The sequence below is a fragment of the Lichenostomus cassidix genome, chromosome 2 (assembly GCF_008360975.1).
Source record: "Lichenostomus cassidix isolate B80296 chromosome 2, HeHo_3.0, whole genome shotgun sequence".
In the NCBI taxonomy this organism is placed as follows: domain Eukaryota; kingdom Metazoa; phylum Chordata; class Aves; order Passeriformes; family Meliphagidae; genus Lichenostomus; species Lichenostomus cassidix.
Window position 1 is genome coordinate 64,951,226 of NC_139482.1, and position 27,558 is coordinate 64,978,783.

The 27,558-nt window shown below is 42.8% G+C and overlaps 1 protein-coding gene across 2 annotated transcripts in view; it reads left to right on the forward strand.

Moving 5' to 3' along the window:
* Positions 1 to 27,558, forward strand: part of NEDD9 (neural precursor cell expressed, developmentally down-regulated 9) — a 103,371-nt gene that overhangs the window by 72,060 nt on the left and 3,753 nt on the right. For both annotated transcript variants that reach the window (XM_085051913.1, XM_085051912.1), the window contains 4 exons: positions 9,526 to 9,966; positions 24,725 to 24,826; positions 25,685 to 25,780; positions 26,215 to 27,438. In XM_085051913.1, coding sequence (XP_084908039.1) covers positions 9,526 to 9,966; positions 24,725 to 24,826; positions 25,685 to 25,780; positions 26,215 to 27,438 — 1,863 coding nt within the window. The remainder of the gene's footprint in view (positions 1 to 9,525; positions 9,967 to 24,724; positions 24,827 to 25,684; positions 25,781 to 26,214; positions 27,439 to 27,558) is intronic.

Sequence of the window (27,558 nt, forward strand, 5' to 3'; positions counted from 1 at the left end):
TTACCCAGAAAATGTCAGCTTGCCAAAATCGAGCTGTCCTGGGAGGCTTGTTGGCTTTTGGCTGCTGCCCTGGGGAATGCAGATGACTCTGGCTGGACCTGGCAAGCATCAGCTGCCAGCCAGGCTTGGCTCCCCTGGAAGTTGGATTCACAGGCAACATGCTACCTGTCCTCCTCCCACCATCCTCCTGAGAGCTGGTAGGAGCCTGGAAATAGGAGTTCCTGAGCTTGTTTTTCTTTAGTAAGCTGGACTCTCAGGGCATCCTAAGTTGCAGCTGCTGTGTGGTATCCCAGATGGTGACACTAAATTAATAGAGTAGGGTGACTTTCCCTTTTACCAAAATTTTTTTGAGAGACTTGGGGGAAGAAGAACATGTCCCAGCTCATCTAAGTTCTAGATTTTAAAAAAAATTAATCAGAAAAAAAAATCATACTTTTCAACGCTGAAGACATCAGACAAGTAAGTTGATGGCAATACTGAGGTCCTATGTCTACACAGCTGTAGTTTCTCGACAGTCAAGTTGTAATTGTTTCCCCAGAGCTGCAGAAGGAAGAGTTAATTTTGGAAGGAGGGTGTGGGGTTTTTTTGGTAAGGAAACTTTGTCTGGGAGAAGACTGCTCACAAATGCCAGAAAATGGAAAACTGAGAACTCAAAACACACGTTTTGGGATTCTTTCTTTCCGTACTTTTTTATTTTTTCCCCTTCTGCTCTGCTTCTTCAATTCTTTAGCATTTAACATCCGATCTCCTTTCATTAAGTTTTTAATTGCTTGCCTGAGGGAAAGAGTTTAAGTTTTACATCTGCTTTTTGATTTTGATGTGCTGTGGTTTAATCACAGTGAGATCATATTTACTCTAAGGGTATTGTTTGCATGCTTGATTTTTTTTTTTCCCTCCCTGTTGATGTCACAAAAGGCACACAGCCTTCAGACAGATTTGAAAAGGCCTTTTAAAGTCATGGAACTGATCACACCCTTCCTTGGGTGGGGGGAAAGGAAACCGGTTACAAGGGTGAAACATATACAGAAAACTTAGTGAGTTAGGTGTGGTGGAATTTCCCAAAGTATTAATAGATCTTGAAGGTAAGTCAGGGGATGTGGTTTGTATTCCCAGAAAGAGCAAAGAGAATGGTATTTCGGCACTCCTGTAAAACCCCGTGAACTCGGGGGGCAGAGGAATAAGCCCAGGATATGTCAGCAGTGGATCAGTGCTCTGCCTCGCTGTAGGTGTGACTGTCACAAACCGTGTGGCAGGTCTGTGATGGCAGCAGAGCGGGGTGGGTGGTCTGCCAGCCCAGCAGCGCTGTGCATTATTCCCGGGGGAGTTGCTCAGGGTTGGGCGAAGGAGCATTACCTCAGCCATGCCCTTTTCCAGCAGAGCCGTGACCCACTGCGTCCCACTGCCCGCGCCAAGTACAGCCTCACTGTGCGGGGAAAGGACCAGCCCTGCTCCTCTGCAGCTCCCCCTGCGTGCCCGCCTGGCACCCCAGAGGCTCTGTGCCACTCTCCTGGTGTTTGGGATACTGTACAGCCTTCTTCAGCATCTGTGATACTATGTTTCTACAATTATCTGCGTAATACCTCTCATGCCCTCTAACTAAAATAAAAGAAAACTGGACAAGACAAAACTCAGTCAAGAGACAGAAGAGTATGATGTGAGCAAACAAAGAAAGCCTGGGTTTTTTTCCTTCTAGCCAGTGCAGAATTATCATTTTGTTGCTCTTCGTAGATACAGAGCCAGAAATCTTTTCTTTTCAACTCACTTTTCCATTGTGAAAAATCAGGCATGGCAATAAGCTGATGTACTCAGTGCATTATTGTGAAGTGTTCTATTCACACAGGCCAAAGCACCATTAGGGTCTTTGCTCTAACCTTCATTTTCACATTTTTCCTATTTTGCTTCCTCTCACATGTTTTCTAGCCTTCTGATTCCTTCTTTCATAGATGTACATTTGGATTCCCTCCCAAGCTGCAGGTTCACTGTGCCTCAGTTTTGCAAACTACTTTGCCAACTGCCTACAAAGAAAAGTGGATCCACAAATATCTCCTATTTTTTCAAAATGGAGCAGCTATGGTGAAACAAAAAATGTTCTCAGACCAGAGCACCTTCAGTCCCTCACATGTTGATGTCACATTTGAATCCCAGTCTTGGGTGAACCAATGGACCACATCAGCATCTTGGGCAGGAGTGTGAAGTGCCTGAGTCCTAGTCAGTCTGCTCACTGCCAGCCTGCCCCTGCTTGGTGGAGTATTATGTCTGCAAAAACCAGCAGTGAATATCCCAGAGCATGACAGCTGTAGTGCCTCCTTTGGCTTGCCCACGTGTGGTCCAGTAAGAAGGGGATATTCCCATTTTTCCTCCTTAACTTTCTGTGTAACTTGTCTCACTACCAAAAAAATCCCAGCAGGGCAAACTCTGAAAATGAGGCCTCTCAGGCAGACAGAGGGGCTGGGACAGCTTGGTGGAACACTGAAATAAGACACTTGCCACTCTGCCTTGCAGACCTAAGGTTTTTCATATCACAGCCTCCAGGCAGCTTAGTGTACTTTAGCATGACTGACAGCCTCTTTCCAGAGATGCACAGGACCAAAGAGTAAGGATAGTTAATGTGGATGAAGACCTGTCCTCCTTAGGGCTCTGCTGAGGCTGTTGGCTCATAGCTCTCTCATTAGCTGTGAAGCCAGTCTTCCAAATCTGTGTATGGAAAACTGCCGTAATTCCCATCCAGCAGGACTTGTAATTGTTTGGGTGAGCAATACTTGACCAGAGAAGTATCTTCACAAAACCAAAAGTGAAGTGGATTGTGGGTTTTGGTGTCAGAAAGCAAGAGAGTGCCTGAAAAGCAGAACCATGGACTTTGCCTGAGGAGTGAGCTGCAGCATTACCATGGTGAGCATTTACAGCTGGACTCCTTATTTTGTCATTAGCTGAGAGCCAAGGGAGCTCAGAGTTCCCAGAGACAGGCACAGGCTAACTTGGATGCTGAGGGCCTTTCTCATGCAGGACCTGTGACACCCTGCTAGTGCAGAGGCTCTTTCATATGTGCTGTGGTAGCACTTCCTGCCTCCTCTGCATAGCTATAGACATCAGCTTGAGATAAAAAGCAAGAATCTCCACACAGCTTGTTGCTGGTGATGAGTTGTTCCAGGTCTGTACATGGATGGGGGCTGTTATGGCCTAGCAGTGCCACTTCATAGTCCACTCCCCATGTCACTGCTCACAGAGACATGTCTAAGAATGTGCCATTGCAGCACTGTGTGTACCAGGTACTGCCTGTGCTCTTCACACTGCCTTCCTCCAGGTTCCAGGAGACCAGCAAATGACATTTTTCAAGGCTGAACGTCTCATTCAGTGACCTCTGTCAACTTCTGTTAAGTAGCCTTTGTGATAAGTTGCTTGTTATAGGTAGACCTGTTACCTGCTGTGCCTCAAGAATTGCTTTCCTTGCCAACACAGCACAATGAATTCTTTATTTCAGGGGCAGTGGCAGTGAGAAATAGAAAAGGAGATGGGAGCTGAAAAGAACTGAAGTTAAACTGTCCAATGACTCTTGCATTGAAGTCTTTCTGTCAGAAGGCACAACAGAGCTAACATTTCCCTCTCTTCTACCGGTCCTGCTTGTAGGCAAACCTTGTATCTCGGAACAAAATTCACTTTTAGCAGGGTTTTCAGATCAGTCCTTTAGTTTCACAGGCAAATCACTGCTGTTTGGCCTAATGCAACCCTACAATGGTACATCAGTGGTTAAGTGTACTTTAAATAGCAGTGATTAATTTTTAAGGAACCTGAGAGATGAGACTCTGTGTCAAGAATACTATGTGATGGATAACTAAAAGTGAACCAACCAAAATTAAGCTACTGGTTTGTTCACAGACAGTCCCCCCACCTTTCCTTCCTTTGTTCCTCCCTTCCTACTCCCAGGCTAGCTAAACATAGAAGATGTTTCTCATTTTAAGAAACAAGTTTGTCCAATAACAGAAAAAAGGGGTCCCACCCTCCTTCAGTGAAGACCAGGGGCAATTTTCCCAGTTCTGTTTGCACATAAACTCTACACATAGGAAGCAATATTAAAAAACAAAACAAAGCAGAACAAAACAAAATGCCTTGGCAGCCAAGCACAGAGCAGGGATCAGTATCCTCAGACTGCACCTCTGAGGGATGCGGCAGGAATTCTTTGAGCTCATGGTTGGCTGAGCCTTTTCCTCGAGCGTTCATTCATTGTGGAGCTGGCTGAGAGGAGTCAAGTCGGCAGCCCTGTGCTGGGAGCTTGGCACCGCAGCACTCGGCCTTAAAGAGACCATTGTGTTTAATCTCCTAGCATGTAATTTATTATTCCTGTGTTTGCTTCCATGGCTGTGAGCACCTCACACACTCTTGTTACCCACGTCACTGGTGTGTTTACTCTAACAGAAGTAGTAGATGTTTCCACTACTCTCTTTAACTCTTGCCTCTTCCCTCTTCTGCCACTCAGCCTCATCAACAAAGAGCCTCTATTCTCCAGACTACAAGTTACAGAATGCTCTCAGTTCACTGCAGAGAAGGGCAGCCAAAACAGACCATGATCTTCAAAGAATTTTCATGTGTCTTCATCCACCTGCAGACATGTTAGCCATCAGTTGCCATAGGCTAAGGAGAGAGTAGACACCTTCGACAGTTCTGTAACAACCTCATTTATGCAGGTGAATTTGGCCTGTAGTTCCTTCAACATCTGAAAAGAAAAATTATTTACAGAGTCTTATTTTATTTAGTTTGGGTTCTGCAAGTAGAACAGTTGACAGTATTCAAAGCAGCATCTTTTGCTTCCTAGGACATGCATCCTAGATGCAAAAGTAGGAAAAATCTAAGGCATGCAGAGAATACAAATTGCATCTTTCCAGCTTTTATCTAATGGACTTAAAATGGCATTAAAGGAAACCTCAGACAGAAGTTTCAAATCCCAGATTCACTTTACCTAGAGAGAGAGCTTGAAAGCTTTATTTTTGTCTCAACCAACATGTAAAATTGGGACCATGGGCACTGTATTCTGCATTTAATCTAGAGAGTATCCGTTTCAGTTCCAGTTCTTTTAGACAGTTTCTGACACATGACATCAGGAAAGTCTGCTGGCCTTTTCCTGCAGCATGTTCCAGCTAAAATCCCCAGGCAGCAATCATTAGGGTCAGGCTCCCTTTTACTTTGACCTGCTGACAATTGAGATAGCACTTTGTTTAACAGGAGACTGGAAAACTTCCGGTTTTCAGTGATTTTACATAAGATGCTTTCTACTGCACTCATGAGCCCAAGGTTAAGAGGAATTTAAGCTTCTTGAGAACAAATGTGGGGATTTTTGTTTTGCCTGTACAGAGCATTAACACAGTGGGGTCCTGACCCTGGCTTCAACTTTCAGACATCCCAGTATTGCAAGCAAGGCTTGAGGACACAAAAGCTGAACTGAATCTTTCCAATGATACATGAGTTGTAGGGAAGCCCTCATTATTTGAAGTATGGATGCTATAGCACAGGGGCCTCAGGAGAATGGCGCTGCTGCACAGAGACCACAGGTACTTTCAGATTTTGAGGAGGGCACCACTACAGCTATCATGTAGTTAATTTATCTGGACCAAAGGAAGAGCAACAGAGACTTCTGTTCTTAGTCTTATTAAAAGAAGCTGGTAGCTGCCAGTATCTTCATTTTATGAAGTACAGCTGATTTCTATAACAAACCAAAATCTTTTCCCTGTCTAGCATCATGTAATTTTTCCTCTGCCTTTACAGAACTTGAATTTGTAGTTCTGCATCTGTGCCCTCCTTTTTTTCATTAGAAATATAAAGGGACTTCTGTGCAACTTGCCAGTTGTGAAAATAAGGTCCAAAACAATTTTCTCCTTGCCCTTTCTATATTGCCGATTTGTCTATGAAACAGCCAAGGTTTTTTAAGCATTGAGTCATACAAGAAGGTCACTGCTGTGCTTTTGTCTTCTCATATCAGATCTTAGTGCTTACTGGGTGCTTGTTCTCAGTTGAGTGGACAGATCCATGCCTCTTCAGAGCAAGCCCAATTAATTTCATGTTTCATATACCTGTCTGCAGTCTCTGAGCAGATGAGACCAATGAGAAGGAGTATTGAGATATGGGCTATGATGCCCACAGATTCAAAAAAATTATTCAGATTTGTCAAGTCTATCAAGATAAGGCCCACGAGTGTTGAGGGGTGTCTTTGATCAGAACTTCTTTCCGTGTGTGGAAAAGTAAAGACTGACATCTTGATCACCACAGCAGGTTAAAGGCTCTGTGGTTTCCAAAAGCTTTCCTGGAGGCTTTCTGTGGTCACAATTTCATTTTTCTCAAGGCTGACTCTGCTGACTCATGAAAGTGACTGTGACACTCTTTCTGCAGCTCATATTAAGCAATCCTGTGAAGAAAGAATGAAGTCAGGGAAATGCTCAAAACACCAAAGAATTGCTTAAGCAGGAACAGTGCCTTTGCTACTGGCACCAAGCAACAGGCTTAGTGTTTCTAGTCCCAGTGTTTATTTGGAGGAATATTTTGCCTGCTTCACTGCTCCATCAGTGACTGGTGCTGGTGGCATGGCTCTGAGCTATTTAAAAGGCCTTGGGGAAATGGCTGTGAAACAAGTGGCAACCAATTAGTATAATTCACATACTGGTGCCTGAGTTAGCACTGACAATGAGAATCTGAAGCTGTTTGCAGCAAAGAAGTTCTTGAAGCACATCCAGAAAGTGTTAACATGCTGTGTGCCAGGTGGTGAGAAGGTCACTGGGACAGAGATAATGAGCAGCTGGGAAAAAAATTCACATGGGAACTTTCATCTGCTCTAATTCTACCACCATTTCAGCTTTGTTCTGAGAATTGCTTTGCTGTAGAAGCTAATCACGTTTTTCAAATACCTTTAAACACTAAAGTATAGAAGAATCCGCATTTATCATTGATTTAGCCTGCTTGGTCTGTGCCTCCCCCACGCAGCTGTAATCTTCCTCCTTTAAACAACTCCTCTGTGTAAGCCTTCTGTAAGTTGCACAGGCTCAGCGAGTCCCATTAGTAGATTTCCCCTGTGAAAGACATGCTAGAAAGAAATGTAAAAAGGATAAGAAATTAACTTGAATATTCAGATTAGGCAGGGCCTTTTCTTTTCTGAGCTCCATAGACTCAGCTAAGCAGCCTGGTACAGCAAGACCATAGAGGTAATGCTCAAGAAGAGGTCGCTCTTTTTGACCATGCTTAAATAATAGTTCTACAGCCCTGCCAAGGCATGGACAGAGGTTGCTCCCTGCTTTATCTATATTCTCATTTCTTAGTGTTGTTGACTGATGAGCAGAGTAGATGTACATCAGAGGGAATGGTGGGCCCCAGTGATGCTGTTTACATGGGAGTTCAAAATGCAATCCTGCTTTTCCCAGCCAAAACTTAATTTATACTGACCTCACTAATGATGCTGATGAAAGGCAAAGTCAGTGTTTTCTCATACATTTGAAAGCTGATCCCCCATTCAGAGAAGAGGAAACATCTCGTGCACCCCATTTCAACACTACATGTCTTGGGAAATGCACATTCACCTACCTTTTATGTGACATCTGAGCTTATCCCCCTTCTATCCACCAGTCAGCCTTGCTACACTGAGCAAGGTCAAATAAAAGTCTCTGTCTGGAGGAAGCACAGGGATGATGGGAAAACAGTGTGTCAACAGGAAAAAATATAACATGTGAGGGATGATTTAAAAAAAGTTCTGCTATGTCCAAGGAGGAGGATGAATATGACAGATAAAAACACTAAACTGTTCTTGATGCTATTCCTTTGACAGAGGAAAGATAAATATTTAAGACAGCTGCATATCCTTTTTGGTGGATTAGCACCATTTCTGTTTGTGTACTGCATCCAAATATTTCAGCTTGAACACTCCAGATCCAGGGCTCTGTATATTTTTTCTAGTGCTTACAATTAGATTATAACCATCTCTGCTGACTGTCTTCCCTGAAAATCAGGCAGCTATGGAGCAGTTGTTTTCAACACGTCTGGAAATATCACCAGAGCCAAGAAATTAAATCTTCATGGCCTTTTTGAGGGGTCCAAGAATGTTAGTACAGACAGCCTGCCTGCTTTCCATTGGATACCTTGGCCAGTTATTCAGAACTGGATGTGCCATACAGGCCTGCAAAGAAAGAGGAAAGGGAGGTAGTTCCATCTGTGAGAGGAGGTGGTACTTTTTAGTAACACATCACCACCAACAGTCTTACATTGACTCAGAGTTAGCTTAAAACTTCATAGCAGAGGTACTGCTGGGAGCAGAACCCAAACAGACCAGAGGCCAGGGCAGGCTGCAAAGCTTTTCTGAAACACTGGACAAATGCTTTCTAGAGCTGTGAGAAGTTCCTTGTGTTAATGGTACTGCTCCACTTGACACAATCAAGCAAAATGTGTCTAAGTGGGGTTAAACTATGTTGACACAAGTCAAAGACACTCCTTGGCTGCCCTTAGGCTCCTCCTAAGTTACACACAGAGGCACTTTATGGTGCTGGTGGTACCTACATTCTTACATTCTTTGGCATTGTGACAGACCTGCAGAGATGGGTCCTGCTTCCCTCATGGCACAGCTGTGACCCCACCTGGGGTCACTGGGCACCGTATTTTTTAAATTATATTTTTCTCTTCAGCATCTTGCTACAGAAGGTGGGACTGAGAGGAACCATGTCCTTTGAAGTTGTTTTGTAGGGTTTTTTGTGGTGGTGGTTTTGAGGCAGCAGGGGAGGAAGCGTTTTACCTATTTACCTATTACGCTACTGCTGTGCTGTGCCTGAGGAAGTTTGCAGAGCGTGAGAAGGCACAAAGCTACATGCAAACATCAGCATCATAGCTCAAAACCTGTGACATTTTGTCCACTTGTATTTTAGACAGTTTTTCTCACCAGGTGGTCTACAGATCCTTGACTTTAAGGCACCTGCAGGTGTCAGCTAAGAAAAGCCAGGCTATTGTCTTTACACTAATGGGATCTGCACCTCCATAGAAAGTCTTTTGGGAACCCACAAATGTAAAAGTATTTGGAAAAAACTACTCTGGATTATGTCCTTGTGAGTCTTGTTTGGGTTTTATTTTTAATGGCAGCTAGATGGCTGGAGCAGTACACAGAGCACGTTTATAGGGAAATCAGTTTCAAGAGATGAAGGTACAAGCCCCTCATTCACAGGAAGAGCACCTCAGTGCCAGGAGCAGAATTCTCCTGACTTTCTGTCTGTTCAGGTGACTTGGCCATATAAAGAGCTTCTTTCTGACCCACTGTTACTGGAAAATTTCTCACTAGCAGCGTTGCTAATGTATAAACCTCTCATTTTTCCAACTTGGGACAGAGGAATCCTGTGCTGCACAATTTCTGATGTTATTTCAATTTCCTGCACACTTCTTTTTCAAATTCAGTTCTTATTTCTTATCACCTAGAATGTGCTTGAAGATACAGAAAAAATCTTTGTTTGTTGATTTGCTGTTCTTGCTTTGTTTGTTTGTTGATTTTCTATTCTTGCCCTTCTTTCTCCACAGAATCTTATGGCAAGAGCCCTGTACGACAATGTCCCCGAGTGTGCAGAAGAGTTGGCTTTCCGCAAGGGAGACATCCTGACGGTGATCGAGCAGAACACCGAGGGTCTGGAAGGATGGTGGCTCTGCTCCTTGCATGGCCGGCAAGGCATCGTCCCAGGCAACCGTGTGAAACTCCTGATAGGTCCCGTGGTACAGGACAGTCCCTCTGGCCAGGATATGCCCAGCTCAGGAATGATAAATCAGCCCTTCAACCACCAAAAGATCTACCAAGTGCCGAGCTCACATGCCTCAGCATGGGACCCTATCTACCAGGTGCCACCTTCCCACCAGAATCAAGGGATTTACCAGATACCCACTGGTCATGGTCTGGTGGGACAAGATATTTACCAGGTGCCACCCTCCATGCAGAGGTGTATTGATGGTCCAGCTCCAGCTAACAAGGTGTGTGCATTTGCTTTTACTTCACAGCTCCAAAGCAGCTCACTTGTGCTGAGAGAAGTATGTGAGCTCGGGTTCCTCCCAAGCTATTGAGAGCTCATTTGGCCTGTGGCACTCTTGCACTGTATGTTCAAAAGAGCTGCTGCAGCAAGATGAACTCTCCCACTTATAAATGAATGGTTACATCATCTGCCCAAGTAATTTTTGTTTAATTAAAAATGATATCCTGTCTTGCTGGAGAAGTCCCAGTGGGTCTAAACTACAAAGAGGAGTCAATGATTGATGAGACAAGGGCCATACTTGTAAAAGCAAGGGAACAAGAGGATGATGATAATGGGGGATGTTTTAATACTAAACCTAAACCTTTTAAGAGTGCACTTGATGTTTATCTACAATTGAATTTCTTGGTTGAAAGTGAGAGCTGCAGAAGCTCCACAATGCAACTATTGCTGCAGCAGTTGAGAGTTCCCAAGGCTCCAGTGAGAAGCACTACATTATGTTGGTCCTCCCTTATTCCTGCTGTCCTGCTTAAGTTCTCCCCATCTTCTGCCACTCCCTCATTTTACCTTCACAGGAAACCTGCCAGGTGCCTTGGTACACACAGTGCCAGGTACCCTGGTGACTGAAAAGGATTAAGGATGATACCCAAGGAAGGAAGGAGATTGTTCTGGCCTTCCAGGCTTCTTATTACAAAGCAAAAAAAACCCCACTTTTTCAGTCCCTCTATTCCCGGTTCAACAGCTCCAGATATCAGCATCCTCCTTACCTTTAGAGCTTAAAGCATAGCATTAATATCCAGTTTATGTGAGCAGATGATGTCTCTGTCAGGAAATGCTTTACTGGTTTAAACTTTCATCTCCTAATTTAGATTGGCAAGACTGTCTGTTTTGTGCTTTTCCCCCACTTCACCCACAAGTCAGCCTTTTCCATATCAGGCCTTTGGAAGACATCTTCTAACGTTTTTATTTCCTTGTTATAATGTCATTTTCCTTGATAAGAATAAATGGATTTTTTGCCTTCTGAGCAAGAGAGAAAGATCTGTGAAACCATTGCAAGTCAATTTATAAAGAGGTTTGCTTGTTCAGCTTTTCCACAGTTGTGCTTTATAGGCTGTGCAGGAAGATAATATGAGAAAATTGCTCTTGCTGCACAGGCAGAGATAGGAGCTTTGTTGGAGCAATTACGTGGGTTTTCTTGATAACTCCCATATCTTTTCTCTTATTTTCTCTTTTCCCCAGAGACTAGATATAGTGAAATCTTTTCTGGGGCAGTACTGTTTTCCTATCCACAGTAGACAGGAAAAGCAGTTAGTGAGCACTTGGTAAATAGCCTGTTGATAGGGCAGCACAGAAGAGATCTCATTTTAGGGTGTGGCTGTAGGAAACATTTTCCAGCACTGTTCAGAGATGCCTCAGCTATCCAGGTTGGGCACAGGAGATGAGCTATGCCTCAGAGCTCCACTGAGGTCTGTTGGAAAGTCCAAGATACTGGTCTGGAATGAGCACTATGTCCCTTAATTTTAGGACCTGACTTGCCCAAATCACTATTGGGATAGTTTGCTTAGCATAATGAATGTGTGTTTCTACTCTACACAGAAAGAATTTTTGAATGGATTCAAAGTTTCTTCTCCCTCCCCTCACCCTCTCCAGCTCCACTGAAACTAACAGGACATTCTGCATAATCCTGATTGCTGCTAGGACTGTGTTAGAACCCTTGAAACAGTGAGATATCTTTGTTTAGATGCAAAATTCTTGTTGAGATGCAAGAATCAGAAGCACCTGTTTTCTCCATGTTTCTGCCTAGAAATTTTTTCAGCAACCTTGATTATGAATTTTTCTGAATTCAAGTCACCTTTAGAAACTTAAGATCATCTATTTCTCTGAATTATGACTTGTTTTCATTTAACTCCTTGCAACCCATGAAAGGCCAGCTATGCTGCTAACTGTAAAATAACTAAACATGCCCATTTATAAAGCATTTCACCCTCATCAAAGTAAATGCCAACTTACTTAGCACTAACCAGTACTTGCTAATTGCTTTAATCCTGACTTAAATTTATTTAGCTTAAGGGCCTTTAGTCTCAGTATCCACTGTATATTAGTGGCAGGCAAACCTCATGGCAGCGTCCCACTGTGATCAGAGGTAGACATGTCTCTTGCTCCTTGGAATTGCTCAGTTCCACACTAAAAGGAGCCCATTGGGATTGAAACCAACGTAGGCAAGAGACAACTCACTAGTGAGGGAGGTGCCTGGGGTAAAACTACTCTATTCTTTATCATGCTGATCTTGCTAAACTGCTTTTTTACAGTTACAGCTGCAACTCTCTGCTAATGCCTTTGTGAAAGAAAAGCCTTATTAAGGGGAAGCACTTTAGCACTTGTCTCCTTTGTATGAAGAAAGTCTGCCCTCCAAATCCTCCTCCTCTAGGGATCAGTAAAAACAATCCTTAATATTAAGAAAAGCTGGACATCTTGAAGATTTGATTTGGGGTCTCTTGGCTTTGTCTTCCAAAATGAATAATCTCTTTTCTCAGACTTGAAACACCTGCTTCGAGGGCTTAAAGGAGCCACTCTGCCTCCCTCCATCAGCAAGATCAGCTGGTTAGCAAGCTGTGTATTTTGGTAGTCATAAGAGCATTGAAGGGTTTTGCTGCAAGCTCTTGCAATATGCCAGCCTTCTCCCTTCCTGGAGCTGGAGCTGGAGCTGGAGAAGAAAACTGTGTCCTCTGGGCACCACTGCAAGCTGGAGCTGCAGCAGTTGGTGTGCTATCCCTTTCTGCAGGTGTCTGCTTGTTTCCTTTGTGCAGATGTGTGGCTTGGCTGCCAAGCAGGTTTTGCAGGCAGGGCTTGGGAGCTGCTGTCAGGCAGGAATTGTCTAGCCTGGGGCAGCAGTAAATCAGCAGCAGGCGTGTTATTAAGCTGTGCTGAGGTAAGGCATCTCCTTAGCCAGCAAGGCAGAGAGAGTCAAAAAGGAGTCCTGAGGCAGGTAATTACAGCGATTAATTGATTCTGGCCAAACTGGTTGCTGGCAACAGAGCTGTATAGGTTCCCTCTATCAAATAAAAATAGCAGCTTCTAGAACTCACTCTACAGAGATAACGAGGGGTGGTTTAAAATTAGCCTTGGTTAGCCCCAAGCTTTTATAGCTCTGCTGCAAATTCAGTCACAAAACGGTTCCACCTCAAAGTGTGGAGAGTGTCTGAGGAGTGTAAAGATGTGAAAGCTGTATCTGAGAATTTATTCCCTCTTTCTGTGCTCTGCCTTGGAACTTACTCTCTTTTGCTGCAGCCAGCAAAGAAAAGGAACCTTCAGGGAAATCTGACATTCTGGATTTTATCCTTGTCACAGAATTCTGAGTGGTCTTGAGTGGTACTTTTGCATCTCATCTGCAAAATATGTGGGTTAATTATGAGGGAACTCATTCTGTACAGACTACTTTGAGAACATCCTTTGGGAAAGGTGCTGTCAAAGCACAAAGACTCTTGCATCTGTGATTAATCATTAGTTCACACCTAAGTTTTAAAGTAGGGAAAGCTACTACACATGAAAAAAAGTCATCACCGTAATTTAAAGAACTCATTTTCCGGTTCAGTGTTTCCCCTAGCTAATCTTTTGTGCTGTCTCTGCCACCTTGAAAACAGCATTGGCCAAAAAATTTACGGGAATTATTTCCTTGTTGGAAAACAGCTTTCTGTAGGAGCCAGTAGCTCTCAGGAGAACTGTTGATCAAGGAAACTCTGCACAAAACAGAATGAGACTGATGTTCGACCAGGGAAGAGGCTGCACTGTGGGAATTAACAACCCTGAACTACAGCTCCCACAAGGCACAGACCCAACTCAGGCAAATCAAGATCAATGCCAGCTTGGAACACATCAGCTTTTTTGTTTGTTGGTCTGTTTGAACTGGAACACCGTGGTTCAGGAAACACTTAAATTTATCCACCTTTTAAAAGTGGATAGAGCAGAATAGGGAAGGAACTCATCTTCATCCCTGGGCTATTTCCAAGTATAAACATGTCCTTGACAAATCAAGGGTTTCACACCCCACCATCCTGCTATCTCTGCCTTTTCAAGAGGTCACTGCCTTCAGCAGGACATTTGGGTAAACCATGGCTATGGGAATGGACCTTGTTCCCTGGTTTTTATTTATGTTAGAGTCATGCTGGTTCAATGCACGAGAAAGTGGAAACACCACCCCACAAGCAGCACCACCCTGGCCGTTCTGGCACAGACTTCAGTAGCAGGAGCCAGTTAGCCACATTATGACGTTTTTCCTTCCAATTACACAAGTACTGTCCTAGCTGGGAAGAAACAAATGGCTGCTTATGATGTTTGTTCCAGAAATAAGCCTGCCTTTACATTATTATCTTTTCTTCCTTGCCAATTTTCACATTCATGAAGTAGGAAGAGACATACAATAAGCACAGTAAAGAGTTGTGTGACAGCTTATTTTGTTATCAAAAGGAACGGGAGCGTATCTGGTGTTTTGCTGTTTGTTGGTAAAATTTACATTCCAAGATAATGTCCCCATTTACCCTGAGGCCTGAAATACCAGAGTTTCCTGTGATGGGGTTTCCATAAATGGCCCCAAACAGTGGTCATACAGTCCCTCTTTTCTTCTGCTTTTTCACATTACAAATTCTACTTTGGGGATTTGTATCCCTTGTAACAAAATATTTGTTCCAGTGTTAAAAGTGCTGAACACACAGGAAGTTTGCTGAGTGCAGCAGGAATGGTAACACATACCTCAACACTCAGAGCACCCTTTCACAAAGTGTGCTCTAAAGGATGAAAATACCTCAAATTAAACTTGAGCTCTGTGGTTAAAACAGCACACAGCCTTTTCCTTAGGCTCAGGAGTTTCACTTGTAACTTTCCATGTGATGTTAATAGTAGAACAACCAGTTTACTGATAAAAATCCCTCACCCACAAGGCAGAGTAAGCAGGAGTTAGTCACTGATGTGATTTGTAGAGAAGTATTTAAAGAAAAAGACTGCATTTTATTAGGCTGAGCAAACATATGAGCTCAGCATTACTCCCTGTTCCTCCCTGAGCACAGGGCTCTTTTTCATCAGTTCTGTTTGTAGACCAGAGGCATGCATTTTCCCCTGAATTATCAGAAAAAAAGGCCAGTCTTGCAATCTCATCCAATAACTGAGGTCTCCAGGGAGACACATCTGACTGCACAAGAGCAGGATCAAACCTTTCCTAAAAATATAATAATAATAATAATGGTGATAATAATAATAATACTAATAATAGAAAAATGCAAGCTTATGGGCTCTTTCTTGGTGGTTAGAAACCTAACTGAACATTTGGTTATGTCTGAAACAAAACACCGAATTCAGGCAATCTAAATTGCCCTCTAAGTCCTAAAAACTAAGCACAGCAGCAGAGCATTTTAGAAAAAAAATTCCACACGAGTGGAAAACTGATTATTCAGAAAGTGAATCTCATCGTAAGGAGGAAGTGTGGTCTCTGGAGACAGGAAAAGGGTAGATGAAGACAGGTTGCTGACAATCAGCAAATACAGTTCTAGCAAAAACTAAAGTCTTGGCAGGCATTCTATGATTTTTTAGATGTTTTGATTTGGAGGACAACTGATTAGCCTCAAATATCATCATTCCACATGTTTGCATGAAACATTTCAATTTTTCTTTTTTTATATAGCAGTGGAAGTATTGCTTTTTTTTTTTTTTTTAAACATGAATCTAAATTAATCTTTCTCCCCAAACAGACTGTTAGAATTGGAGCAAAGTGAAATTAATGTAGTTAAGTCCCTAGGAGACAGGAACCTTCCATATGACAGTCCATCCCTAATCCTTAGAAGACACTAATATGTTCCCATTGGGTCTTATCATCACAACTTTTACATATGCACAATCAGTCATGACTGAGGTCTGGTATAGTTATTATACAGATGCAACAAACAGTTAAGGATGGAGTTTATATCCATTTAAAAGGTGTCTATGCCTTCCATAAACTTGCCAAAGCAAGCTGTGCTAATATAAACACCAGGTACCAGGGGCACTTGCCTGTACAGCTGCCCTGAGACACCCATACAGAAATGGATCCAGAGTACAGCTTGTGAGCCAGAGAACCTCTACAAATCAAATCAAATCAAATCAAATCAAATCAAGTCGAGTTTCTTCCTCATGGAAGGTTTTATTTGCCTCTCTCTCTCAGAGCAGCGTAGTTCCCAGCTGAAATGATTTAGGGGCAATTCCATTGTTTCTGCCCAAGTGTACCTCTGAGAACACTCTTGTGGAATTGAAACTCTTTGGCAATACTTCATCTCAACCATGTTTTGCCCCCTGGGAAATGCCAATTCACAAAAACTGAAATTGTTGACAGGGAAGGATCCGTTCTGAGAAAAGTCCTAAAGGAAGGGAAACAAGAAGTCATGGAAATACCCTGTTGCAACAATTCCCAAATGAAGCTTCCCCCCAACTTTCCATCTTGAAATTCAATATGGGAAGGAAGAAGTAACAGAAGTAAGATGAAGCACCTCAGAAGAATTAAAATTAGTTGTACGGATTGAACCAAACTGGTTTTTGTTTGTGAGCCTTTAGAATTTCATGTCATTCACAACAAGACACTCTCTGCCCCTCCTGTCCAAACACTTCATCCTTTTTCTTTCTTTCCTCTACTCCCCCAAACTTGCCCTAAATTTGGGCTTCTGTCTCTGAGACAGTCATAGTATTACTAGCACAGAAAACAAGCACCTGTCTGTCCATGGTTCCTCTTGTAAAACCTTTTTAAAGTGGAGAGACTGGACAGACAGACTGGGATGGCCAAAGCAAGACACCCCTTTTTATCAAGGACAAGGTATCTGAATGCTGAGGTGCCGAGTTTGGCTACACACTTTTCATTTATCAAAACTGCAGCTCAGATTTAATCACAGGTTTCCAGAGAATGCTTTAGCAGATATGCACATTTCTCCACTAAAACTTAACACACTATATTGGGGGGGTTTCTTTCTCTGTAAGACTCATCCACAGACTATTTCAGAGTTCATGCCTGTTCTATCACCAGTCCTGTAACACATCAGATTTTTAGTTCTGTTGGCCAATGCATGCAAAAATGATGATGTCTCTTACTGCCTGAAAATGAGTAATTGTCATGGAGATGGTAAAACTCTTAGCAAGAGTGTTGGACAGCTATCCTCTTTCACACTCCTCTTAAAAACACTGCTAATTTAATAGTAATGGTATGATTTGCGCATCTCTCTTGTTCTCTTCCTCTCCTCCCATAAATGGGACATTCTCAGAAGTGTTGGTTTGACTCTCTTTAATTACATTTTGTAAGCAAGAATTACTCTTACCAGAATCTTGGAAATACCCCTTTGCAGTCAGCCTTGCAATTCAAGGCCAGCCAGCACCAAGCCTGTTCCACTGAAGCAAGCAGAAATGTTGCTCATAACACAACTGGCAGAAAGCCCTAGAGCTGATGTGAGAGAGAGCAGGATCATGTCACGAAAACATCATAAAATAAAGGGGAAAAAACCCAGTCAAATCTTGCCAGTGACAAAATTGTTGGGCTTTTTTTTGTTCTTTGTACAGCTCATTCAGTAAGATCTGGAGATACAGACCTTTTTATCTGCATTTACTTTGCAATCATGAACATCAGTAAGAAAAAATTCAACACTACCATCTAAAGCTACAGCTAATGCAATTCAGCACTATTGCACCACACTTTATACAGCTCTATCATTTTGCACAAATCAGAGTTTAGGACATTTATATAACTCCACAGATTTTTTTTCTTAATTGTTTGGGAAGACAATAAACCTGCACTTCAGATTTAGGTATTTTTCCTAAATCTGAAAAATACTGAAAAATAGTGTGATGGCCCACCTTTTGTGTGGTGATTAACAGAAGAGGTCACACCAGAAGTTTAAATATCAGGATTATGCCACTTGCAAAGCAGCTGGTTATGCCCTTTTCACCAGAAGTTAGGGTGTGAATCCAGGCCAGCTTGAGGTGTCACATGTTTTATTTTAAATTTGTTTTGCAACTTCTGCTCTATATCTTCAAGACTCACAATCCAAAACTTGTATAAGTCTTGTTGAAATAATACAACCTCAAAATTGTAACACCCACTTTTTTTACTTATTGTTGTTTACATGATAATACCACAGGGGCATTTTTTAAGACTGGACATCTACTGGTGAGGCACTTCATGGACACATTTAAAAGTTTCTGTTTAAATGCCTGAGCCCACAGAGATAAGCATTTTTAACACACCCTGAATAAGCAGGTTTTTTGAAAATGAAAGCAGCATCAAAAAATAAATCAGTTCCGTTTCAGGGTAGTATTTATCATGAGTTGTTATCTTCACACATCTGAATATTCTAAGAAAACTCACTGGTGAACACCCACTCAAAGACAGGCAGAGGTGTCACAATGCGCCTTGATGCCACATTTCTTTCCGATGCACACTAGAGCTGATAACTCGCTCAGCCCAGGAAATCAATACAGTCATTTCTGTTGATTTTCTCTCGCCTGGCAGAGACATTTGGGCCATAGCACTAGAAACAGCTCATAGTTGCAGCTACAAGTCCAGTGCATCAGAAGAAATGCCTCTACAGGCTTCTCCCCCTCTCCTCCAGCTTGTGAGACTTGACCAAAGCTCTCCAGCAGTTCAGTCTTGTCAGAAAATAATGCATCAGAACATGTTATAGTGGCCCAATGTTCATACATTCTTTGGGTTAAAATAAAGTGTTATGAGGTGATCATCTGAGACCTATGGCAACTTACAAGCCCAGACATTGATAAGAGTGAGTGTCCCCAGCACATGTGAAACTCCAACCTTTATTCATTGGCAGCAGGAAGATAATGCTGTATGTTATTGTATATAGCAAATAAATAAGTAAAAACATCTTTGCTCTTTTTTCAGAGCAGACAACAGACAGTGATACAATGGGTATTACTGTCAGAAATTTCAGTGTCAGTTACTGGAAATCCTGATGCAGCTTGCAAAAGACATACGTGGAAACAGTATGTGCTTTTTGTAAAAAAAGGACAGTTTTAGCCAGCTAGCCAGGTTCTTTCAAATACCAAAATTACCTTAGAGACTCTGTTTTTTAACCCAACCTTTCAGCAGTTCAACTTAGCCGCTGAACTTTTTCCCAAGGGAAAAAAAAGCCCCAAAACATTTAAAGAGACACACATGGCTTATGAAGCACCTGCAGCAGAAAAGAAAGAAGGGCCAGGAGATGGTTCACTGCTTGATCTGACATCATTTAATGGCTCCTGGCACTGCCTTGCAAAAGGCTAGGACTTCAAGCATGTAAGGATTGTTTTTCCCCTTAATGCTCTCTGATAATATTTCCCCGTATTCTCCTTTATGCTTGTTACAAGCTTAAGAGAGCGCAGGTGGCTGTTATATAAGCACTTAAGAGGGTCAGGAACAAAATTTCCACAATTAGTTTCATAGTAAATTCACAGAAATAATTTGCAACAGAAAACAAACATGGGTTTGGGTTGTTTTTTGGTTTTTTTTTCATTTACTTACACTTTGATTTACTTTTCCTATATCCAGGCTCTATGCCAGCCCCCTTTTTATGCACCACCAGTTGGCCTCCTCCAGGGCAGAACTCTTCCCAGGGTAAGCATCTGATGGCTGTAGCTCATCAGCTGCTGAGCACTACCTATGGGCTAAAGAGAAGAGCATCGTGGGGGAAAATACGTTTTAATACAGTTCTTCATCCCAATTTAAAATATACACCTCTTCTTTCCCACCTTCAGAATGCACTGTTCTGTTTAAAAAGCAGTCAGCAGGCATCAGTGGGTTCTTGGGGTTGAGAGGCCACATGGGGAAATAGCGAGCTGCCCTTTCCAGCTCCTCTCTGCCTGTGGTCTGGGTGGGGCAAGGTGTTGCAGAGGTGCAGCATACTTCTGATCAGTTCTCTCACCTGTAAAACTTACTTGTTTCCCATCATTCTGCTTATCAGGAATTGCAGTTCATGAGAACAGGCCAAACTCTGCCCTCCACAGTACACTCATAAATTCAGAGTAATTTTGTTTGCTTCAGTAGGTTTATTTGCTCTTTGTCCTTGTGAAACAATGTAAACTACAGTGTTTCATATCTGCTGTAAGCACGAGAATGGTCTTGTTGTTGCTGTAGTTAGGAATGTTCTCTGTTGCAGCCTAACATGCATTTTAATCCTGGAAGAAATAGAATGTTGTTTTTTTCCCCCCTATATTTAAGGAAGAGGGATTTAATGAACCACAGGACTGGATATTTTGTAAAGTACATGCACATTCAGCTCTTTTTTCTTGGTTAGGGACATGCCATTGGCATGGAAAAGGCCCAAGTAATTGCTTTTGGAAGAGCATGGTCTTCAGCAAGAACAGAACAAACTTTCTGCTCAATTGTCTTTGTTTTGCATACTGAAAGTTTGAAGGCTCATTACATGTTTCACCAGAGCCAAAGCTGGTCCCTGTTAGTTGCTCTGCATGGATTAAGTGGTTAACAATGTTTTGAGAATGTTGGGCTAGATAGTTTGTGGGAACACCATCTGTTTCCTTTAACACGTAAACAAGGAAAATTGCTGGTTTGAAATGCAGGATTATTTTTTATACTTAGATGACCACAGGCATACTTAAAACAGAAGAGGTAAAAGGAAAAATAATCTTTGTGAGGTATAAAGTTCAATGACATTTGTTAGAAAATAAATTCGTGAGTGCCAGACGGGGCTGCTATCCCTGTTCTCAAAGTGGGAAAAGGGGAACATTTCCTTGGCAGTCACCTCCTCCATTCTGAAATCCATCTTCCAAAGTACACTGCCATCAAAAATAAAAACCATAAAAATTGTTCAGCAATGCATTGAAAGGGCTGAGCATCACATTCAGAAGCAGCAAGTTCAATTAACATATTATAGGTGAATATCCAAAATCAAAAGTTACTTCTCACTGGGTTTGGCATCTTTTCTGCTTCATCTGTCCAGCTACCTCTCTCTTCCTCATACAGAAGAAGCAGCACAACCCCATGTCCTGTGAGGTCATGAGAGTAAGAACAGATGCCCCACATTTTCCCTTTGTCGAGTAGTTACAAAATTTTAGTTACAAAATGTTTACTCAAGATAGATGAGCTGCTTCTGTCTGAATTGACCTGGAATAAGCAGCCAAGAGGCATGTTTAGCATAATGAAAACCATTGGAAGGAAAGAGGAATGGAGGTACAACAGGAAACATTCTTGTGCTCAATGCAGACCAGATTATCATCTGTAGGGGATTTTATTGTGAAATTGCTCATAACGTGTTGTTAGTGGACAGTAATCCTCCACACAGGAAAACGTACCCAAGTCACTGGGATAAAAAAGCTGTCTTCCATGTTACCAGCAAATCTTGGTTGTTACTAGGTTTCTTAAAGTCATATATTTTGCCTTTCATATAACTTTTTTGAAAGCCTAAAGAGGAGCAGACATAAAAGCATCTGATGCATTTTTATTTGGAAAATAAATGCCACCTTAAGTAGAGAGCACTGCTAAACACAGCCCTGCAGACAGCTCAGGTCTTTTGTCCACAGTTGCACTTGCAGGCAGACTTTACTCATTAATACCCAGAATCAAGCATTTTGTGCTTTAACCTCTCACCTTCTTTGACAACAGCTAGACACACCCAGAGCAGGAGTTTGTTTTAACCAAATAAAGGAGTGACCCTGCTTGACCACTGCTTCAGGTCAGGTAAAGAGCAAAAGTGTCAAGATGATACAAAAAGTCCTGCAGTGCTGAGTGAAAGTGGCTTCCTTCAAGGGCCCATCTAGCTTTAGTGTTGCTTTTTAGGATTATATCACAGCACAGTAGATAAAACCAGCAGCTTCTTAGTACTGTAAATCTTTCATACAGCATCTGGTATGTCAAAATTTTTTGAAAAGTGGGAAAGGCCTCTAAAAATGACCTGCCAGAGAAACTGCAGCTGCATGAAACTCCTGTATGCAGAGTGAAGGAGAATCTCTCTGCAAGTACTGGGCATGAGCAAGCTTCTCTTCCATGTATGTTCCAGGCTCCATGGTGCAAGGATATCATCTGCTTTGTGACCAGGGCTTCTTGTTACAGAAGCAAAATACCTGTAAGAAGAGCAAGTGGCTTTACTTGTGTGTGCTTAGGGACATGGCTTAGTGGTAGACGTGGCAGTGCTGGGTTTATGGTTGGACTGGATTATTCTAAAGGTCTTTTCCAACCTTCTGTAATTCTATGCCTTATTATCTGTGCTGCTTGGATCAGCTCCCTTTTTGATATTAGAGGCCTGTGACTTTGCTCATGGAGATTAATTCTCTCAGCAAGAAGAGAATGGTGGTGTCTTTTATCCTGAAGGAGTTTAGCTGTTCATCTTCTGGAGTAGAACAAAACTGAGCAAGGAGTTATAAAAATTCCACACTGAGTGACCAATATCTGTCTTTTTGGGCCTGACACAGCCTGAGTCCTGCTTTGTCCACCTAGGCAACAAGCAGCAGGTGAAGCAGAGCCAAACTGCAGCAGTGCACCATTCCTCCTGCTGCCAGCACTGCATGGGGCCTCTGGCTATCCGCTGTGAACACCCTGCTGTTTCTTTTCTCTGCAATGGGCAAGCAGTTTCCCAGCATATCAGCAAGCAGCCTGATGCCACAGTTCTCACAGCAACAGAAGGGCTGGTGGAGATGGGCTGCCCAGGAAACAGCCCTTTGTTTGTAGTGTACATTGTCAGTTCTCCCAGAGGATCACTTTAAAACACCGAGTGACTCACTGAAGCAGCTCCATGGTTGTAATTTTGGAGCCCTTGTAAGGAACCTCTGAGTAAACATAGCTTAAACCAAATCCTGCTGTTCCTGACTTGGGTGGAAAGCATCTGACTGGCAGCACACAGCTGGGGGGAAAAAAGAGGATGCAAAGTATATATGGCAAACTATTCTAGTCTGATCACTAGCCGTCACTGGCAGAAAAAGCATGAAGAAGTGATGTTGATACAAGTTAGAATTTTCTCAGGCAAACAAAATAATCCCAGCATTACATGAGAGTGGCCTGAGAGAGATACTGTCTGGAGTGACCCATTATGGGAAACTTCTAGTAACTTCAGAAAGAACTTCCTGAAATGTTTTGCCTGTAGATACCTTTTACAATGCAATAGGTGACTTTGTGGGACAGGAACAGCCTCTTAATAACGCGGTATTTTTAGATTCTTTTTTAAAAAACTCATACCTATGTAAGCCCTATTAGTCCCACACCCAATTGAGCAGAGTTCTCTCACATGCAGCACTCTGGAGACTGTATCACTTCCAGTTCCTGTTGGCTGATGCTAATTCAAGGAGAAGCATTGCAAAATGCATGGTCTTCCCCTGCCTGCCAGGCGTGACTGTTCCTCCTTTCCCCAAGGCCCACGCAGTCAGGGCAGGGGCTGCTGCTGGGCTACTCATTACATCAGACCTGTCCTGAGTGCTGGCAAGGCACCCACCTGAGGGGAATCCAGTGGTTGTTTCATGGTACAGGGACAGAGACTACACAGCCAAATCCAGTCAGCAAGTGAAAACAAGGAAAGCCTGTGTTGCTAACATAGCACAGAGGAGGTAGTGGGTTAGCATGAGAGTCTTTCCCTGAAGACCTCAGTCAAGAAATACTGAAATCTGGCCAGGATGTGAGGATTCCTTACAGCAAAAACTGCCACGGGATCTTTACTGAGCATTTGGGCAGAAATGCTGTTGGTATGTCATGCATACATTTCTAAGGACCGTTAGGTAGCTCTGGTACAACATTTTCCCCAGCTGAGTACAAACCCACATCTTAGACAAGCCTATGTAATTTTTCATTTGTGCCTTTGGGTTACAGTATTTATATTTTGTTCTTAAAGCTAAATTGCATCAGCAGAGCTTAAGATGTCAGCATTTCCACTACAAACCCAGCTCTTTCTTGGGGTTAGGTAACATTTCTTTTTTACCACTCTATACTGAAATTCTGCTGTGCAGAGGCTGTCCAAGACTTAGGGCATTTATTTTTCGCCAGATTTTGTATGAAGTCATTATGGTAGTTAATGGTTTACAAAATGTCAAAAAATGTAAATTCTAAGCTTTCTTGTTTTTCAGAGGCTGTTATTGCATTATATACTTCAAGAATGGCTTGACCGTTCCCATCTCTTAGCCGCAAACGTAGAAAAACTAAACAGAGACAGCCAAATTGAATGTCCTGCTTTGGAAGGTTTAAGCATAGCTTTTCTATGTAAAGAATTTCTAAAGCCACAACTCATACTCAGTTCTCGAGAGTGCTGTGCTATGGAGCACAATAATACAAGGAGTCCTGATGGAGTAGTAGGGAAATACCTCTACAAGCAAAAGCATAGACTCCCAGAGCCTAAACATTGTATTTTAAGCCTTAGGAAATAAGTTGGGACACTCACACCTAGTAGGATCGGTGTACACAGCCCTGTTCTCAGCAAGTGGGTGGTGTAGCTATCACCTCATGTTGTCTGTTCTAATGGGAGGTCAGTGGGAAGAAGGGACCGAACTGTCAGACCTGCTGGAGAATCTGTGCTTGAGAAATAGAAGACAGAGTAAAGCACTAGCAAACAGTCAGGTCAGGGCTGGTCTGGAAAGAAAAGATGGTGCATTTGTAGCTACTAACGCTCACTTTAGGGTGCACAACTCTCAGAAGGGTATGCAGACTGGTGTTACTAACATTGCCATTGAAGCATGAATGTTAATAGGACTGGATTCTTGATACCCTGTACAGGGTAGAGAACGTGCCAAGATCCTCAGAGACTTAACATTTCCTCTTTTTCTTTTATCCACAGGTAATAACGCCAGTCAGGTCAGGACAAGGTTATGTTTATGAATTCCCTTCCAAACACCAGAAGGATGCCTATGATATCCCCCCTGTTCGCCCTCTCCAAGGGGTAGGTACCAATAAAAGTGCCAGCAGGGCTGACAGGGCACAAAAGGTGATGAATTTCTACCAGACTTTTATGAGCAAGGCACATTCTCTCATTTCAGAGAGAAAATATGTTTTAATTAGATGCTGTGGCTTATTCACAGATCACAGACATATTTCAAAGTTTTATTTGATGTTGGCTAAGATTTGGCAGCACACCAAACGCAAAAGCCCCATTTGTTCTCTCTGTTTTGATCAAAGAGTATATCTAAACAGAATAAACTTGCTGCCTGGGAACATTTTTTTCCCCTGTACTTTGTTGTTGCATAGTTGACAGTAATTCACTCAGTAAGGGTAAAATTATCGCCTAGATGAACAGCTGCTATGCAGGGAGTTGTTTTTACCACCTATTGACTGCACCATGTCCCTGAGCTTGAAATACATCCTTCTTCCTGGGGACACCCTTAGCAGTCAGTCCCCAGGACCACAGACATGTAAAGTGGATGCTTGCAGGACCTGGAACTCAACCACCCTGAACGTAAGGGTGTGATCAGTTCTGGTCACGTGTTGTCCCCTGTACCCAACAGGTATCTGTAATAGACTGACCCTGATTTACCTCTCAGGGTGGAAGTCAGCCTTGACTTCATCTCTCCAGCCTGCTGTCCATACAATTGCTCAGAGGAGACCTAGCAAAGCGCATTTCTTCACAACTGTCCAGAATACCAGGCAAATCCAAGCTGTTCTGCCATATGAAAAAAAATTTGAAGAGCTCTGGTTATGTTCAGACTTCTTGAGAGGAAACACAGAAACTATGAAAACTCGTCTGAGATCAGCGTTTTCTCTGAGTTGACTTGTTTCTGTAACCAGTTTGTTCTTTCTTCAGATATATGACATTCCCCCCACATCAGTTAAGGGGCCTGCACTTCCTGTGGGAGAAGCAAAAGCTTTAGGAGTGTATGACATACCACCTGCCAAAGGGGTAAGTATTGCTCTCTTTCTACAAGATCCTTTTGGTGTCTGACCCAAGACATGTTTAAACAAGGGTTCATGCATGATCCTGAAGGAAAAGAATCTTCAGTACTTCAAAGACTTCCTTGAGTTTTTAAACTGTTAAAACCAGTAAAGTACTGCATCAAAATTAAGGTGATAAACTATAAATTGACAATTAGACCTACATTATCTTTGTGGCAGCATGCTGCCTTTTTTGATTTTTCTGCTTATGAGAATTTGCATCAAGATGAGTGATAAAAAGTGAGATATTAAAACTGACTCTCAATCAAACTCAAGATAAGTAGCTGGCTCCTTGAAAGTCCATACAAGATCTTCCATCCCAGGATTTTATAGGCCAAATGGAAGATATAAAATACTTTGTTGTTCTAGTCAGAGGTTTCATGTTTTGTTTCTTTGATTCAGGTCTATGCCGCACCTCCATCTGCATGCCAAGATGATACAGCCCTCAGGGAAAATTTGCAGGATTTTTCATCTCCAGTGGGCCACAGTGTAAGACCAGAAGGAGTATATGATATTCCTCCTCCCATCACTAACGCAACTGGAAAAGAACTTAATAGATTTTCTCCTGAGAGCCTATTATTTCCGAGTGGAATGCCACAGACACAGAGTGTTTATGACATTCCTATGAACCATCAAAACCATTTTCTTGGGCAGCAAATTGCACCTGAAAAAGATGTTTATGATACCCCGAGGGGAATTGCATTCCCAGGACAACAGACTGGACTCAGTGAACGTCTCATTGCAGAAGGAAGAGAAGGTGTCTATGATGTGCCACCGCCAGTCCTCCAAGACAATAAAGGCTTGCAGGATGTGACTGATGGGATGAATAGGTTGTCTTTCTCCAGCACAGGGAGCACAAGGAGTAACATGTCCACATCTTCAACAACATCAAAAGACTCTTCTCTTTCCTCATCGACAGCACAGGACAAAAGACTAATCTTTGATCCAGACACTGCTATAGAGAGGCTTTATCGCCTCCAGCAGATGGTGGAGACAGCTGTCAATCACCTCACAGCCTTCATTACACCAGACTGGCGGTCCTATGGATATATGGAGAAACACATCAATGAAATTCATGCTGCTGTGGATAAGGTAGAGCAGTCGCTGTTGGAGTACCTCCAGTTTGCCAAAGGATCGGCAGCCAACGCTTCCTGTCTCTCTGAGTTCAGCCTCCTCAACAAAATGAGGAGGGAGGTGCAAAGGCTGGAGGACTCTCACCAGATCCTTACCCAAACCAGTCATGACTTGAACAGCTACAGCTGGTCTTTGAATGTCCTGGCTGTCAACAGAGTGCAGAACAAGTGCGATGACCTGGATCGGTTCGTTATGGTGGCAAGGACGGTCCCGGACGATGCCAAGCAGCTGACCACTACTATCAGTGTCAACGCAGAGCTGCTCTTCAAACAGGCACTGGGCAGCTCCCGTTTCAAGAACATCCCAGAGAATATAATGAACGCTCCTGACTGTGTCTATGACAGTCCTCAGATGCAGCGTCACGGAGAAAAAGCACAGAACCCCTGCAGTTCCCTTCCCCCACTCCTGGGCAAAGGTCAGCCCCCTTACAATGCCACCAGCGAAGGCTCAGAAAAGAGCTGGATGGATGACTACGATTATGTTCACCTGCAGGTGGGTAAACCCAACACCTTGTTCTGCTCAAGGCCATGTAGGAATTGTGTGTGGCTTTTGTAGAAGCTACATGCCAGAAAGCAGCAATCCATTGTCACCCTAATGCATATTCAACAGTAA